The sequence below is a fragment of the Patagioenas fasciata genome, chromosome 2 (assembly GCF_037038585.1).
Source record: "Patagioenas fasciata isolate bPatFas1 chromosome 2, bPatFas1.hap1, whole genome shotgun sequence".
In the NCBI taxonomy this organism is placed as follows: domain Eukaryota; kingdom Metazoa; phylum Chordata; class Aves; order Columbiformes; family Columbidae; genus Patagioenas; species Patagioenas fasciata.
The window spans coordinates 118,657,444-118,676,294 of record NC_092521.1 but is presented as its reverse complement, the minus strand read 5'-3'; the positions used below and the strand labels follow the sequence as shown (position 1 = coordinate 118,676,294).

General features: G+C 39.6%; 1 protein-coding gene across 7 annotated transcripts in view; it reads right to left on the bottom strand.

Annotated features, from left to right (window-relative positions):
• ELMO1 (engulfment and cell motility 1) overlaps positions 1 to 18,851 on the bottom strand; it is a 318,734-nt gene that overhangs the window by 9,219 nt on the left and 290,664 nt on the right. For all 7 annotated transcript variants that reach the window (XM_071804820.1, XM_065831560.2, XM_065831559.2 and 4 more), the window contains 3 exons: positions 15,116 to 15,228; positions 7,096 to 7,203; positions 3,359 to 3,441 (listed from right to left, as the gene is read on the bottom strand). In XM_071804820.1, coding sequence (XP_071660921.1) covers positions 3,359 to 3,441; positions 7,096 to 7,203; positions 15,116 to 15,228 — 304 coding nt within the window. The remainder of the gene's footprint in view (positions 1 to 3,358; positions 3,442 to 7,095; positions 7,204 to 15,115; positions 15,229 to 18,851) is intronic.

Sequence of the window (18,851 nt, the reverse complement as noted above, 5' to 3'; positions counted from 1 at the left end):
CTACTTCTCAACATCTCTCAGTCATTTTCCACTCTAGCCTTTTCCACCATTTTCTCTTTCCCTCTGGTCTTTTTTTTTTTCTCTCCCATTCCTTCCAACCTGCTCCTTCCCTTTTTGTTTTGCTTTCCTACTCCCTCACCTCAATCTCCTGAACTCACTCCCTTGACACTCCTATTTCTTCCACCCTTGTGCATGTCAGATCTTTGCCCTTCCCTAGGTGCTTGTAAAAGGTAACAGTGCTGGGACCCAGTACTACTGTACTGGACGTGCCTCTCTTTTGAGCTTCACTGGAAACAGGGGACAAGAGACTCTGCACCCGCTGGCTGGACACTTCCCACTCCTTGGCTCCAACTCTGAGGAAAGCTGTTGTAGGTGGTATGAGGAGAAACTTGCTCTCCCACACTCAGAGCTTCTTTTCCCCCGAAGTCTCCACTTGTCCCTCACATGGGCCAGAGACAAGCTAATTTTGATGAAGAGGCATTTTAGGTGCCTACAGTTGGGTGATCCCATGCAGCTGGAATCACCTCACTACTCTCTGCCTACTCTGTCTTCAACAGCCTTCAAACATCTGTGTTTCTGCTGAAAGCTGAGACCACAGTCATGTTAATTTTGTTTGCCAGAGCCAGAAGATCCATCCCCCAGAGAACTATCTATATGCACAGTGACAGGGAACTTGTTCAACCAACATGAAATAAAAGAAAAACTGCATTCAACAGGGAAGTGAGTAGAACCATTTCTGCTGACTAAAAAGGCACCAAGCCTGAAGACTGCATGGGCAAATAAAGGGTGATAGGAGGACATTTAGAAATACACAATGACTTTTTTTTTTTCCAAATTCTTCTCTTGTACTTTTTTTTGAAGGCTGCAAAACGGAATATATCTCACTTCCTTCAAATTCATTAATATTTCTTGAGAGTCAGAAATGAGGACTGTAAAATTAAACCTAATTTAAAAGCACAAGCAAGATGAACAACAATGGATTCAGGTCTAGTCCTATCAAGTTGTTCCAGCTTCATATGCATGCAAATTCCAATTCAGTTTAACTCTTAATTTATTTCTAAATTGTCCCACTGGAAGAATAATTTGCCCTGTGCCGGCAAATGAAGAGATGCTGAAGCCTTTGTTATAGACATTCGGCCAGTTCCAGCTATTTTCATAGCAGTGGCATTCTGCCATTCCTTTTTTTTTTTTTTTGCCAATGAATAAACATTAAGGTGGTTGTTATATATGCACAAAGACAGCGCAAGATGAAAAGGCCTCTTTACAAAAGAGATCATTGATTGTAAAATTTCAGGAAGTGAAAAGTTTTGTACACCAAAGTCACCCAAATCGCATTCTGCGTCTGGCATGTTTTAGTTTTTAGTTTTTGGTTGTTTTTTGGTTTTTTTTTTAAATTTTCACTTCATTGCCTACATTAACTTGGTACTCTGCAAAGAATGGTATGTTATTCCTGTGATGTCAGCTAAGCAGCTGCAATGCTGTGCATGACAGTTTGATTGGGATGACAATAAATTTCAGTAATTCAGTGATTCCCAGGGGAAGAAACAAGGTGTTAATTAAAAAAAAAAAAAAAAAAAAAAAGAAAAAGAACAAAGGAAAAAAAAAGAGAAAAAAACATCAAAAACCCTGCACCACACCAAAATTGTAAATACATCACAATTATTATTGCTTGGGTCACAGATGGAATGTTCCAGCCATGGATGCAGACATGCTACTTATAAGCTCCTGATCTTCACATTCTCAGCCAGAAATTTTATGCCAGTCCAAAGCAATTTCACGTGACGAAATGGGTCAAAGCTGACAGCTGGGGACAAACTGATCTGCAGCATTGCTATTTAGCATAAATACTATCTAGACATTACTGCTCCATAAAGATGACGTATTTCCATCACTGCCACCCACTGCTTTCCATCTTCCTATCTTTCCTTTTTGTGTGGACATATGAGTGCTGAGATGAGGAAGCACTAAAAATACTTCATACGCATCATATAAATGCCTGAGTCAAATACTGTTGATGGTTCAGCTGCAACATAACGTAGGAGTTGTATGCAATCTATTGTATGCATGTGTGTCTTAGTGCCCTGATTCAGAAAATCAACAAGGAAAAATACTCTTGGGAGTTTTTTTCCCTCTCTTGGCCTGACTTTTTCATTTCCAAGCAAGCCAATGCTGAAAGGAGATGACAGTATCCTGAGAGACCTAGAGCAACTTGTCTGTATGGGAAACAAATGCAAAGCATACTCAAGTTGCTTTGTGTATCTGCATCTAGTAAAGGAAAAAAAAGTTGCAGCTATGATGCTGCAACAGTTGTGTGATGTAGTTTTGACACCGCCTTTTAATTTTTTATGGTTTCCATCAGAACTGTCTTTTCCAGTATTTATTTGAACACTAAACACATGCATTTTATTTTTGAAGTATTGAAGCAAGCACTCTTAACTGCACTATTTTCTCCATCAAAATCTCTTTCTTGTTGGACCCAAAATTTATCATTTTCAGGTAACTAGAAATTCTGATTCAAATCCTCTGATCTAGTTCCCAGAGTCTCAAAAATCCTCGTAAGGTCAGACAGTGTGACCTGATAGAAAGCTTATGAACATACCTCATACAATATGGTGTGAAGACCTTCACCACTAAAGATGTCAGACTTCACAAGCAACTACATTTCTTCTTGCTGTGGTGGCAATTCTTGCTAACAAAAACACTGCAAGACTCTGGCACTGTACAATTTGAGTCCTGCAGTCAGTTTACAGTTCTTGATCTGAAACTCCAAAAGGCAGCATAAATTTAATTTAAGCTGACCATTGCCTCCTATACATTTTTTTGCCAAATGCACTGCTGAACACATCCTTATACACCTCATTAATTGTCCTGCATTTACCTTGCAACCTTTTGTTGGCAGAGTTGTTTTTCTACCTGGCTGGACCTAAGGTATCATCAGCTGGACATTAATTGCAATTTTGGCATGTGTCAGTGTTCACTGAACATCAGAGAATACATCTGAACAAACTAATTAATTATCAGAGACAAAAGAGGAGTAGGTACTAATAGTCATTGCTAGTATGCTCTGTAGCAGCAGTCAAAACTGCTTTGCTTTAGAGGTAGAAGACATCACTACTAAAGACTATCCTAATGTGTTCTGGGCATATCACAACGCGCATCTGCCATGAAATCTGAGTGAAGAAGGGAAGGCTGTCCCAATAATTCAACTCAAAATGGTCTGAGGTGAAAACAAAGTGCATGTGCATACACTGAAAGGTGGCAGGCTGGAATGAAAAGTACCTGTATTACTTCACAAAAGGTCGATTGACAAGCTTTGTATTCTGCAGGGTGCGTGTTCACAGAAATTTGAGAACCATACCTTGTTTTGTTTAAGAGCTCCTTTCTCCTTCATGTGAGGGCAGTCTTTCCCAGTCACAACAGCTTTTATATCTGCCACAGGCACTGCATTAAAAAGAAACAAAAGCAGAAACCAGAAAATTAGTTATTGTCAAGGTGTGTAAAAGCTACAGAATCTAAAAAGAGGCAAGACTAATGTGTTAAAATTGCCACCTCCTTTGCCATTTCCAGCCTGTTGTAAGAAAACAGCTAAAATAGGAACCAGTGAGTCTTGACAAAATTTCAGGCATCTGGATAAAAGTATGGGTATGCTTTTTCTTGCCTGTTGAGACTAGTTTGGGTAAGAGTGTTTCACATAGATGGGTATGTGTGTCTGGACAGCTTTTATGTGTACTCACATATCTAGTAAACATATACTATTTTCTGCCTTAATGTAATATGGCTGGCTTGTTGCTGCTCTTCACTAGGCATACAGGTAAAGTCCCTGCTGGAGACAGGATGCTGGACAAGCTGGACCTTACCTCACTTGATGCTGTTGTCCTTCTGCTAATGCCTATATGAGTATTTCAAATAGCTTTTTATTTCATTCCCATCAGCAGTTTAGCTGCTTTCGGGTACTAACAGGAATACGGACTACTAAGGCTTATAATGACCCACTCCTTTTGCTTTAAAATGTGAAATACGCAAAAGTCATTGGAAAAACAAAAAGCTAAAATCATTGGAAGCTGCTGCCACTCAGACTCACTCACAAAGTGAGGTCACTAAACCATGAAGATAAATTTCTCTGAGCTTCAAATGGAAGTCAATTTTCCAACGGTAATTACATTATGGAGAATCTATATGCTCCACAATGCAATATGGTCAGTGAGTAACAGTTTCTACAATCTATAAATAATACATTATCCTTGTGGCTACAGAAAAGCTTCAAGATACATAGAACAGAATCATAATGTGAAAATCTGTTACTGCCCAGTTCTTTACAACTCCAATGGAAATACTGGAGAAGAGAAATGCATCTTTTCTTCTGCTGGGTACAGCAACACTACTTACTTTACTATAGATTACCTCAGCACTATGGTCAAATGGATATGATGGGATATAATAGATATTTTTAAAGGACTTTCTCTGCATAGAAAACTAAAAGAAATAGAAGTTATTTGGCCCTTCACTACTCAATCTCTTCTGCCTTTAGCCTCAGCATTTCATGCTGTGGCCCTGCTGACTTCTTGTCTCTGACACTACTCTACTTTTTGGTCAAGAAGAGATATTATTTGTGAGAGGAAAGAGTAAGCTAGGACAAACTGGGAAATAAAGGAGATATTTGACTGCAACCATGGTAGAAAGGTTTTCTTCAGAAGAAGACGTTTCTGTCATTTACGAAGACACCCAGAAAAGCAATTTCTCTCTTTGCATAAGGCAGGGTTTTCCCAAGTTAGATCTCTCAGCCAAGAAGGCTTTTCTCCAGGTGTCATATGATTGATCTCTGTGATCAGGAATGCAGTTACTATGGGAGATCACAGACTGATGTGACATCCAGATCTTTATTTATCTGGAACTTGGCTTATTCCTTGCTTTGGAAAAACAGAATCAAAGACTTCAGATGATATCAGAAGCTGACTACAAGATGCTGGAGGGTGTGAGCACAGATGTGATGTGCTCACAACAGATAAAGCCCTGGGAAAGAGGGCAGCTGTTTTCCGTCCCAGCTGGAGTCTGCACAGCTTGTTAACTCTGTCAGACTGAAGAGAGGGGTGACATTCACAGAAGTGAAAAGGTTAAAATTCGCCCCTTCATTTATTTTTGGAGATAGTCTCTAGTTGTCCAAGCTTGGCAAGCAGCACACAAAATGCCCTATGCTGCTTATACTGGTCTTGAATTTTCTTACCCAGCTATTCTCTTTCATCTGTTAACCTGTTCCCAAATGCTGACAATCTAGTCATCATGATCATACTTTAATAGTTCAAAATTCAATATAAGTCTATCCAAAGAATACCAGAATATTTCTGGAAAATGTCTGTAAAATTCCCAAGCCACTCTGGCCTGACACATTTCAAACAATAGTGCCATGTTTTAATCTTATATCTTGCAATATTCTCAAATCTTTAATTAAACTCTAATGTCGGTGGCATTGTGGTACATCTTATATCCTTCATAGTCTGAAAGCCTGAGATTTTAATGAAATAATCATATCTTTCTCAAATTGCATCAGTATCTGCTCTGCCACCAGGCATGGACAGGGAGGCACCAACATATGGGTCTGGCTCAGTGGTTTCCAAAGTAGGAGCCTTCTGTCCCCATGGGATTCTGCCATTCCCAAGTAGGCTCAAGAGCCTATGGAAAATGCAAATGCAGGATGAAGCTTGCAGGCAGGGTCAGTAGGCTGAGTGTGGTATCATGCTCCAAGCAAACAAATACGGGAACTGCTGGTGTCATAACTGTGCCTGCAGTTCAAGTGCGACCTTCATTCTTCTTCTGTCATTCTGATGCTACTGTAACATTGAAGGGCTACTATTTCTCTAAGGCTTGTCCAGAAAAAAAACCAAGCCTCTTCCAGTGCCAGTGCAGCAACGTGAGCCCCTGTCCTACATTCTGCCAAGATTGCAGTAAGAGCATGAAAAATCCTTGAGGCAATTTGTAAGGCAATGAAAATAAGGTAATGTGACTGTGAACTGCCACGGCTCCAGCATCAGACAAGCTCTCCCTCTTTTCCTCCCAGACACTCAGAAATTTTAAAAAATGCTGCCTGGAGACAGATTGAGCAGCAAAAAAGAGAAACAATTATTTGCTTTACTAATACACATGAAAGTTTAAATCAATTATTTTCTCCTGTCATGATTTTCAGGCTGGAAAAATTTCCAGCTTCTGAAAAATTAGTCTTCCTGTCATTCCATGAAAGAAGTAGAGCTACCAATTGAAATACTTGTACAAGGATATCTAATTTGATAATGCCAAGAATGGCATATATCACCAATGGAAGTTCAGAAAAGAACAAAAGGAAATAATTTCTTATTCAGTGCTTGATTTCTTGAAGTCACTTTCTGGCGACAGAACTACATCGGTCATTATTTCCATTATAATAAAAACTTTCCCAGGATTGGAGGTTAAACCTCTCCAACTCATGTTGAAGGACAAAGCAGAAATTATCCCAAGAGTATATTTTTTTCTCAAGGGCTCCAAAATTACTTTTATCCAGTAAAAAAATCCTGATAAATCCCCTGGTAGGAGTTGTCACAGCGGCATGTCCTCTCCCAACTGGGCACACAGTAACGGTGAAGTCCTTTCAATACAGTTCACAGCACTGTGCCATCTCTAAGTCCACTCCCCATGATAATGACAAAGAACTCTCCCTTCCATGGATTTCTCCTCCAGTTACTAGAGCATTTGCTACAGAAGAAACACCTGTCTCCGTGGACAGGAAGCACTTCTGGATATACCCAAGTATTTTTATTTGACATCTGCAGTTAGACAAGCAATGAAAACAAACTCTGTTCCCCCCCATGAAAGGTATGTCATTTCCAAGCTGAATTAAATTATAAACTTATTGGAAAGCTGAGCTGAGTCCTCATACACACTTGCCAAAACCAGGAGAGCACTGTTTGAATGCAGGACGAAACGTCCTCTGCTCTCTGTCTCCAGACCTGTTGATAAAGTCTTGTGTTTGGACATTTGGACATCTGTAGTAGAGAAACCAACCACAAGTTACAAAGAGGAACTAGCATAAAAGAAGCAAAAGTAGCACAATCTTTCTGCATGACTTACGTTTATCTTGCAATGAATCATGGGGGACTTCTCCCTGGGGACTTTCTTCCAAGTCTCCATAGTGCAAGACCTTGTGATTAGGTGAAAGTCGACAATACCAGAATTTGTCTGTTAAAACAAATGCATTAAACAAGGTAACTAACATGTCTTCATCAGCATTATCAATAGCATAGGAGAGAGCTTACTCAAATGAGACACTACGGGGAAGGACTGCCTGTTTTCTTTCAGAAGAAGGAGAGGAGTGTGTGGGGTGTATGGAAAGTAGGGCAGGGACTTTGCTGAGTAATTTTACTTGATCAAATGAAGCTAGCACCAATCTTTTTTTTTAATTGACTTAGTCACCAGCTCCAAAAATAAATGCTAGCAAGAAATAATTGACTTAGTTTTATATGATATTATATATCCTCATGGACAGAAGACTGGCAAAATAACCGCTGCTCTGAGTGGTTAACTAATGTACCCATAAAAGCTTCATTTTTAGCACCCACTATGTGAAAATTAAGCCCTGCCAGCTGTCTTGTGTGGGACACACAAAACCTGATACATTTGAAACATCCCATACTTTATGAAAATTATGACTCATGTCTTTTTATAGACATGGGAGAACAGCCCCATATTTACGGAGGGACTGGACATAACAAACACACAAAGATTTTAAAAGCAGATGTTAACTCCCTTGTCCTGCAGATAACTCAGGGCTTTGTGTGGTCACAAATATACATGTGATAAGGCAGCCACACTACATATTGCATTTTAGCCCGTTCTAGGAGGTGTGTATTTACATCCCCTGCCAACTCCTGCTTTGCAGAATATAATTCCCCTTAATAATATTTGTTAAAATTTGTTCCTGTGAAGAACATGGCCATTGCAGAGTTGGGCCACCACGCTGCCTAGCATGCAAGGGTGGTGCTTGCCAATTCCCTTTCTGAAATGGCAAGAACAAAGTTTCCCTTCCTTGTCAGAGCACTTTCTAGTTAATAAATAGACCACATAATGTCAAGCTGTCAAAAATACGAACTTGTTACATCCAAGCCATAAATCTCCAGATGCTCAGAGCAAGGCTAGATGTTAAAATGCCAGTGGGGGTGGGAGGCAGAAGACTTCTCTCACTCTGTGCTTCTCTTGTTGCTGGCAGTGCTGATGCTGTGGCGAGCAGCAGCCCAAAGGACAATTTAGGGGAAATGTTAGCACTGACACAGTCCCATGGTGCTGCAATCACTGGGACTGAATACAGTCACACATCAGATGAAACGTCAGAGGAGCTGCTGAACCACCAGAGCCGGCATATGTGAGCTCGTTTGGGCTGTTAGCAAAGGAAGGACTCATTGGTTCTGCTAATAAAATACTGGTTTCATGGACCCAACTTCTTTCTAGAAGACACTCTCCAGCCCCTTAGCCAGTCGTTTAAAATTCAATGCAATAAAATACAGACAAAGGTAATTCAGCTTTCAATGGCAAAAGTGGGCTTTCACATGCCCTTTTAAATTGCTTTGTCATGGTGGGTAAAAATGTTTTGGGGAAAAAACCCCATGCATTTCAAACCACTTTCTGAGTGGTTTCGCAGAAAGGTTTCAGAAGACCTTACAAACTGCTGGCAAAGGCTCAAAATGGCACTGGACAAGGTTCTGGTTATCTACCTCACAGGGACGCACAATACTGAAAGATTTGTGGTGGAGAACCTGAGATTATGATTTTGCGATGCATACAAAAAGAGCTACTGAAATATAAGCATCCTTGGACTGTAAGCAATACAGACAATGATGCACAGTACAGGGTGAAGAGGAAAACCCCACTTGCAAAGCTTTTGTAGGGATTTGAAACTAGAACAAGCAGGAGCCCTCATTCAGTAAACTCTCATCTGAAGAAAACACACACAATCAACCCACTGTACAGTTTCTGTGTCTCAGAGGGACGCATCTGAAACTTTTCTAGATTTGTACCATTTACAGGGAACTCTACCAGTACCAAAGCAAAATGTGATGCTTAAAAATTATACCCCATTGAATCTGATGGGAGACCATCACACCCCTCGCCTGTCTAAAGAAAAGCCTCTAGAAACTCTAGCAGGAGGCTTTCACATCCAGTTTTAACTACAACCTCACTGTTTGTTAGGCTGTAGAAAGGAATAAACCTTTCCAACTCTAAGATTAAAACAATATTTTTTTCCTAATAAAAGCTAATATGATCTTACTACCTTCTCAGTGATCTGGCCAGGAAGATGGTGTAATTGCAAAAAAAAATACCATGTATTCCTTTCAATTTAGCACAAATGGGACGGCTGTTGTTAGCAAGGGTTTGAAAAAGTTTGACTCTTTAACCTCATAAAGGTTATAGTGTTTTGGTAACATTGGTCCTGTTTCAATGCCCTGCTCCAATAATCAAAGAGGGAAAAACCCCTCAGTGACAAAGTCTTACTTCATTTTTTAGGAAGTTCTGGGTTTATGTGAAGCTCTGAAGGCTTAGGGAGCCTTTTACAGCAATTCCCCATAACCCAAGGTCAATTAAAGATCTAATAGCCATAAACTGAAGCTTGAGGCATGTCCAGCACAATACTCCTGTGGGCTCACTAAGAACTGCTGCTGTGCCACAGCCTTGCTGTCAAGAGTAAAACCTGTAAATGAAGCCTACAAATGGAACTAAGGAGAGTCCCTCAGCCGCAGCCACTAAACGACTGCAGCAGCCAGGCTGAGGAGGGTGATCAGCACCTTTAGTGATGGGATGTAACTCTTGCTTTGGCAACCACCTCAGCCTTACCAGCTGGGGTGCTTTTTTACAGCTATACATGAAGTTGCAAACAATTATCAGACAATATCCTCCTTACGTGAGAACTCAGCACCCCGGAAGTGAACAGTTTTGACCAGGATGAATGTTATTTTACTGTAGTGCAGGTGCTGAACACAATTTTGTTGGAAAAGTAGTGTATAAAATAATGCTGCAGTAAAAATAAAAATTATATGAAATTGCTTGCACTGACAAAAAAAGTGAAGAAATCTTAAGTACAAAACAGCACGTGGGAAGTGGCCAGCTTCCACTTTCAGCTCTAAATGGATAAACAAACAACAACAAAAAAAAAAGCAGAAGAAAAAGCTCTTTTCTACCATGATTAGAAAGTGGTGCTTATAAAACCAAGAAAAACTACTGTCCAAACTCTCCATAGCTCTTAAACCCAAGTCCGCAGAGCTGAAGTGCCACAAGAGGCTTTAAAGACAGGACAGACATTTCTCAATAGACCCTGTAGCTCACATCTGGCAGATCCATGTGTATGTGCACAGCTGGAGCAGGGCAACAGTCAGTTCAGGAAGGAGTGGAGTTTGTTCTGGTTTTAGACCCAGTCTTATGAATTTGCCCCAAAGCCTAAGACCCTTCTAGGAGCTACAATTCTTATTTTGTATCGAGTGTTACTACACCTGCTTCCATAAAACTCTTCCTCAAAGCAAGCAGCTGTAGGGACAACAGTCACTAACCACAACAGTCTTTAGAGACGATGTCGGCTTGTGATTTCATCGCAATATTTGGACACTATGTAATTCATGCTTTCCAGTGAGTCCTTATGTCTTTTAGCTCACTGACCACTGATGCAACCAAGTTAAGGTGCTAGAGATTCTTCTTTGGGAAACATAATTAATCATTCTGGATTTTAACATGAAAAGGTTTCAAACAAATTGTCCTGATCGTCAGATAATTGCTAGAGCAGTCAGTGGATTAAATGTAGCGCAGCACATTGTTAAAGATTATAGGCGAAGTTAAAAAAAACCTCAAAACAAATAACAAAATCAGCTACAATTTGGCTAGAAGAATAATATTCAAAACTGTGATCAAATAGTATGGCACAGAACGTTTTGTTGATGGGCTACAGAGTGCTTGGCCATTCACACTGTGTTTCCAAGTGCATTAATGGCCAGTGACTCATATGCCCTTAACAATGCTATCTCAGGTAAAGAAATGTTGTGGTTAGTATGAAAGTGCTCTATAGTTAGAAACTGAGAAGAAAATAGCTCAGATATGCACGGAACAAAGTCTGAGAGCACACATTTTATCCCAAAAATCACTAAAAAATCACTAAAAAAGTTTTTTTGTTCAAAGAAAATTCTTGCTTGTGGATTTACCAACAGGAACACACTTCTAATATCAGTGACAAAACAGGTATTTGTGTAGATTTTAGATGCATGTATGTGGACTCTTTTTCTTTCATTGCATTGTCTTTCTCTAATACAACTGTAGTGACACATTTTCACTCTCACTGTTCTTAACTGCTCAGATGAAAGCAAGCAAGCCCTGCAAATGACTGGCGAATAACTGACCTGTGGCAATGCCAGAGGCACATTTTTAACCAGCTCCTCTCAGCAAGTCATACACACACAGAATATTATTTTTTTATGGGACTACGGAGATTACGGACGGAGTAGCAGTAGCAAAGAGGTTTGGCAGAAAAAAGACCAAATGTGTGTTCTTGTTCAGATGTGTGAGTTACTTATCCTAGCAAGAGATAGAAAACCTGTCTTCACTTGATATTTTGTTTTAATTTAAGCTTTCTCTGTACCATGTGTTTTTAATTCAGTGGTGTGTATCACCAGGCTTTCCTTCCCTTTCAATAATTACTGTTACAAAAACCTCATCTTTGGCTGCAAAACCACTTCAATAAGATGCAATTTCTCTATCATCCTTATGAAGCTAAAAGTGAAATTTATTTCCAAGAGTGCACCCAGCAACATAAACTACAAATGTACTGGATGACAGCATGAGAAATATCTATTATCCTCGATAAAATGCCTTTATCTGCTACTTAGCTGTACTGGAAATAACTTTTGAGGGTGCAAAGTGCTTTGCAGGCTTTCGCTTTAGTCTTCTCTCCTTTCTTCTTTATCTAAGGAAGCAGAAACCTGTAGAGGTCTATCTGCCACCCGATGTCCACAGTCAAGGAACAAAGTGAGGTTGTTCAGAGCTTCATGATTTGCTGTTGAACAATGAGCAGAAGGGCAAGCTAGATTTTGCTATTTCATTTCCAGCTGATTAAGAATGCTTAATAAACCAGGAGTTAGTGCTGTAGTTCTCCTCTGAAACTTTGCAAGGGAAAGGCCATGTAGTCCTTGAAAGTGCTAAGGATCCTGCTGGGACAACAACGGTGTTTCTGAATTTCAGCTACAGAGAGATCTTGCTGATACGAAAATCCTGTGCTGAAAAACAAAAGGCAGAGATCTGACTACAGATAGCTCACAGCTTTATCTTCAGCAGCCTTTCAATGATTCGCCTGTTGGATTGGAGGATTTCCAATGCCAGGTATATATGAAAGTGTTTCACCTGTTCTCAAAAGGTTGTAAGAGGCTGTAAACATCCTGCTCGTTTTTTTGTAAGTTAGTTTTTTCAACTTACTGTGACTAATCATGTGTGTCCTACCACATGTTCAAACAACAGTCTTAGCAGAAGTTTGTTCTGGAGTCTTTAATCATGGGATAATGCCTGCTAATTATTTTTTAAATTGGCAATTTAATGCTTTCAGCTTCTCCTGTGTAGGGCATGTTCAGGTAATCTGTAGATTTACAACATTTGTTCCAGGATTGTCTCGAGGGAAAAAAAGAATCACAGGAAAGGTAAAAGATGCAATATGCATACTAAAGTAAAACACCTACCTGATCTTACTACTCTTACAAGTAGGTTGCCATAACAGGCAAATTGTGATGCCTCAGAGCAGTGCTCTATTCTATTCTGTTCTGTTCTGTTCCGTTCCGTTCCGTTCCACCCCATCCCATCCTGCATTTCTATGGACCAGGCTCCTCTGACGGCCCTGGTAATGCTCCGTGAAAGGTGAATTCAGTTGGAGCAGTGGGCAGAGGACGGGGCTCCTGAACCACCAGTAAACACAGGCCAAATGTACATGGAAGTAGGCTGGAGGAGAGGAGATGGGGAGGTGGATTAAGGCTAACAGAAGACACACTCAGGAATTTGGGACTTGTACTATTTTTATCAGGACATTCAGATGAACTGTCTGAAAGCTTGATTGTCCTGATATTTATAATATCACTAGCAAAATCTCTGGTCCTACATTCATTTAATCTCCTAGTTCTTGACATGACAGCCCTGGTCTTACAGTTTGGTCTGCCTGGGGTATAGAAGATCCTGAAGGACGAAGACGGATTTCAAGACAGCTTGTTCTGCTTTGTGCCAGCTGCTGTTTGGACTGTGCCAGGCAGTGCACATAACTAAAAATAGATCTCAATTGAATGGCTAATACGCCAAACATACTTGTGTCTACAAACAATGCTTTTGTTCTTCATTAGACTGCACAGTGTTAGACCTTACTGAGTTTAGTCCTGGTGGCCTCACACATCATCATCTTTTGTAACGGTTGAGTCTTCTCCCTCCTTTTCAGGGAATACAGGGAGTCTAATGTAAACCATACAAAACTCTTAAAGGCATGTGGAAACACGTCCTTCTAAATGGGCTTGTATCTGACAGAACCCAATATATTTCAGAGAAGAACAAGTTCTTTGGGGCTCTGTCATGTGTTTTATTTGTTTCCAAAGAATAGTGATTTTTTTGGTCCTGTATAAATATTGCATCAAAGTAATTAATCTAGTGGCTTATACAATTCACTCCAAGGCACGATATGTAGCAACCTTCTCAACTGTAGACCAGAAGATCACAGTATGTTGGGTTTTTTTAATACATTTATTTTTAACTTCAACTGCACTCACATAGGTTGAACTAATTTATATCCCCTAAGGCTTTTGATCCTATAAATCATGAACTAACAACTGTTTAAGGTAAAATAAACAGTCTACCTTCCTCTTGGAGATCTGCCAAAGAACATTTGCTACAAAACCTGGTTGTCCCCAGAATTTCAGTCATTCGGATTAAGGCTCTGAGAGGAATAAAATAAACAACCCTCACTACTGACAGCCAAACCAAATGATGCATTACTTTAGCTACTTTTACTCTGTAAATACACTGCTACAAGGAAAACATGTATCATGCCTCCCTACAAAATCTGTATAGAAAGTCACAGTGGAATATTAATACTTTTCCCCCAAATTCTGTGCAGTGCTTCATAGGTGTTTGTAGGCTTGACAGAGAGGATGTAAAGCTGCATCAAATTTTTCTGCAACTCAGCCCTTCCACAAAGGCTTTGAAATTTTCCAAAATATTCTCCCTACATTACAGAAACTTGCCTCCTTGTTTCTAAGGAAGGAGACATTGCAGGAATACTTCTCACTGTGAAGAAAGCAGTTTTCCCCAATTGATCTGAAGGTCTCAAATATTGATCTTTGTCAGTTCTTACTCTTAGCTTTTTAACTTTCTAATTTGCATTGCATTTACAGCAGAAAACAAATGGCAATATGAATTCTCACAAAATGAGGGGTTTAAAGGGAAATTTTTAGATACAACTTCTAATTAATCTCTTGAATATACACTATGTCCCCATTATTTTGTTTGGAGAAAAAAGTGTGCCTCTCTGAGGGGAAAAGAACCATAGAGAGTTTGACTGTATAAAATGAGCTGTAAATCTAGCATTGAGCAATGACTCATATGATTGGGGAAAATAATTTTCTCATGTCAATCAAGCACTCATCTGAAGGCACACAAATTACTGATCTAAGTGCTTTTAAAAAGTATATTTGAACACCATAATATATTTAATTTATATGGTAATATAAGACAAAAACCAAGCACAGGCAGTATTAGAGGGAGGGGTGCAGAATGAGCTCACACATATATAAAGGTGGTCCAAGTCCGAGAGATTAAAATTCTGGCTACGCCAAGTTCCATGTGCCACTCCTGCAGAGATTTTATTTTGAGATGAACAAGAAGCCTGGACATCCAGGCAGAAATCAAAATACTCAGTTGAGAGTGCACAACTGCTGCTTGCGATTTTTGTCAAATGCTGTACTTGTTCCAGATGATCTGTGTGATGAGGCCAAAACCAGACAGCACTACAACCAAGGATCTTGCCAGTAGTACGCCTTATCTTAACTTTTAGACAAAAGTGACAATAAGAAGCCAGACTAAGCAGTCTGAGCTGTACCTTGCCGACGTCGACTGTTGAGTTTCCTAAAGCAGGTGCCCTCCACAAGCCGATTGAGACGTTGCTGCTTGATTAGTTCTAAGATCTCAGGCTGAATCTTCTCTTTCAGTTCCCTTGGGAAGAGAGAAAGTAGGCATTTGTCAAACTCAATCAGACCATCCTCCTTCCTCTCAGACACTCTCACAAGGTGTTTCTGTAAGGAGTTTGAAGGGGATAACAGTCACAGGCAGCCCCAGCTCAGAATCTACTCTGCTCCAGAAAAAAACAAACACCTTTTTTCTTATAACACAGAATGGCAGTCAGGATATCTCGGTTGTAGACATCTCTCTGCTACGCCATCGGTGTATGACTCAGGCAAGTCGTTTATTAGTTTCTTACTTTACTCAGCTAAAAATAACGCTTGCTATAATATATGAACAAGGTTTTTCTGTGGCTAATAATGCTCTTTCATCACAGGAACACTGTGAAACCTATTTGAGGGTCTGTCACATTTTGTTGCACGATCGTCTATTGGTATACTTTACTAGCATTATTATTTAGGACAACACTAGAAGGCAAAATCACTTTTTGAAACAATGATAAAAAATGGCAAACCATGCTAATGAGCTAAAGTAATAACCAGCACTATATGCTTGTTCTTAATTCCATGCCATTCAATTCATTGATCATCAGAACTTTGTGGAAGACTAACCCATGACTAGGGATTGCTCAAGGACCAAACTTCACCCTTGTGCAGGAGTGCAGAAACCTACAGTGCATTTAGAAATAATACTATACATCCTTCAGAAAATCCTTTTTCTATATCCTACTTGGATAAGAGTTCAACATGTCAAGAACTAGACAGAAAACGTATGCACATATTTAAAGTTTTATTTCATACACTATCACACAGATTCACAGATGTCTAAATTAATCAGTTATATCCTCACTTAGATTCATTAAATATACATAAAAGACAGGTTTAAACATCAACTCGACAGCAAGCCTAGTAAGATTAAAAAATAACTGAATGTGTAGAGGATTTATAAAATATGAAGTATTTCAGAACCATAATTTTGCATTGCTGTGCAAATTAGTAATATCAAAAATCATTCTGTCTGGCAGTCTGCTCTAGCAATTGTCATCAAAAGGAAGCAAAGCTGTGGTATCCCATAGAGACAACAAAAATTTCTCCCCTCCTCAAAACTTAGGGAACCCAGTCTCTGCCGATTTCCATGTTCATTTGTATCTTCTACCTTTGATCTGCCAGACTCCCACTGAAACAACTGGAAGCCCTCTGCTAGAAACATCAGGCCTTTAAACACAAATGCATCTTTCCCCCAGGTATTAACAGAATGGTTGAGAGTTCTTGATGCATAACCCACTGCATATTTACAAGCTGTGAAAATCTAGCTGGTCAAACATCAAGGAAGCATTGTAACTATAGAAACAGTCCACCATTTGGAAACGTAATACTAGTCCTTCAGGATAATTTTGAAGAGCTCTTGTTTTCTCATTGGGAACTAAGATATGAATATGCTGAATGGTTAAATACTGTGATCAAAAGAATTTTGCACTTGAATAAAACTCTTGTCTTTACTGAGCTGATGAGCTTCCCCATTCCTCAGGTAAGAGCTGGGAGCAGGGGCTGAAGAGTGTTAAAACACAGTGTGGATTACTCAGCTTTCCAGGCTGCAGTCTGAATCTCCAGCTGGACTGATTTCAAACATTCAAGACTGGTATAAACATTGGCTTGATATTTAGGTAGTTTAATTGGATGGTTATCATAAAATAGGTGTTAAAGATATCATAACATCACAGTTGTGAGACACTACTGAAAAAACCAAAAATGAATGGGTCACCCAGCACATTAACATCTGACTGCTCATAGTATTCCCTCTTTCATCCTCCAAAGCCCCATCTGCCATTTGCAAAGCAGAGGAAGAGAATGATTTTTAACCAATCCAAAAATAAATATGTAATCCTCTCTGAAGTACCTCACTGTCTACGGTTAACTTTCCATAGGAGTTGAGGAGGTAGGACAGAAGGGACACTTTCTACCTCTTTGCTGATGTGCTGAGGAGTCCTACATATTTGAGCATATTGGCTTTCAAAACTGTGAAGCTGAGAGGTAGAACTCTCTTCTGCTTACAGTCCTCATATTTGAACATTCAGAGGTTGTGGAGACAACTCATTACTCCTCAGAGAAAGTCTTCAGTGACACCTCATAAGTCCATCCATCCCTTGTCGTGGTCACCTGCACTTACTGTCCTCAGCAGCTCATGCCAACACATGGTTACTCTGACTTGTATGGTTTTCAGCTGTTTTTCAGATATCATCGCTCCAGGCACACTTTTTCAAGGTGATCCTGACATTTAGCGCTCCTCACTGTCAAGGTTTCTGTTCCACCACTTCAAAGTGACAGAAATGGTGCAAAACAATCAAACCATGGCATGCAGTTGAACAAAAGATGTGCCTATTTGAATCTTTATATTTCCTTTAAAAAGCTATCTGAAGGCAAGGGAGTTCAGCTCCTTGGGGTCAGTGTCTAAAGACAGAAGGTTTAGGAAAAAAAAAAAGTCTGCACAAGAAATAAGTACTCCTGCCTAATTTTAAAATCAATCAGGAACAATAAGCTAAAGGAAAATCATAAATGCAAATACATTCAGTGAAAATTTTATTTATTGTCCTTCAGATGACATTGGCTTAACAGTTTGTGCCTTGTGAAGAGAGAACAAACTTGGAAACTCTAAGGAGACAGTGGCTTTAAAAATTGCTTTTAGTTTCCTAGTGTGTTCCTGTCACGTAAGAACAGTAAAAGTTAGTGGGCTAGTAAGACAGAAGGGTTGAGGGAACCACAGAGTAATCTGTATGATAGTTAATTTTCTGGTTGTGGCACTATAGGCAATACTGCCATCAGTTACCTGTTTTACAATAATAGACCCGAACTGTCAGCAAATCTGAAAACCACTGAAACTATTTTTGAATTATTCAAATTATACTAGTTCTTCTTCAGCACTAGTTATATCTGTCCCCAGCTTTTACCTTTCCAGCTTACAATTAAGACTCTTTCTTGTTAGCTGTTTTCCTTCCAGGACTGGGCATATTACAGACATTTAAATCATTACAACACAACAGAAGAGTAATCTCAGAACTGCTTTCATGTGTGTTGTCCTTTTATCTTTCTGGCTTGTATCTATGCCCTCTCTCTATCACTTCAGGCATTCAGAGCAGGCATTAGTGACTCCTTCTAAGACTGCAGAGAAATGTGTAAGATAAAAAGCCGAAAAGCATCCACATCCCTCTCTCTGTTGATGATTTTCACACAGATGTTACTTAGCAATGGCTCCCTACCTGACACTAACTCTCCTTTAACCAGCAAGTGTCCACTTGGACATCAGATCTTTACTCAATATGAACTCATCTCTGTTGCCATTTAATGTGTCAGTGAGATCTCTAGTCCTCTACGGACCCACAGGACTCCTAGACAACTTATTCCACAGCTATTCGAAATGAACCAGTGATACTTTATAATTTTGTTGAGGAGTGGCAGTTGGGATGATCAGTAATGATCTTAGAATCTTGAACTGATTCTGTTCCAAAGGACTTTTTATTTTCCCTAATCAAAAGTGGACATTGAAGAAAACATCTCACATGATACAACGATGCTCATATAAAAGAAACAACTAATCCTTGCAAAACAAGTTGGTTGGAGTTATGAGGATCTAAGGTAACATTTTCCAGCTTACATGCAAAT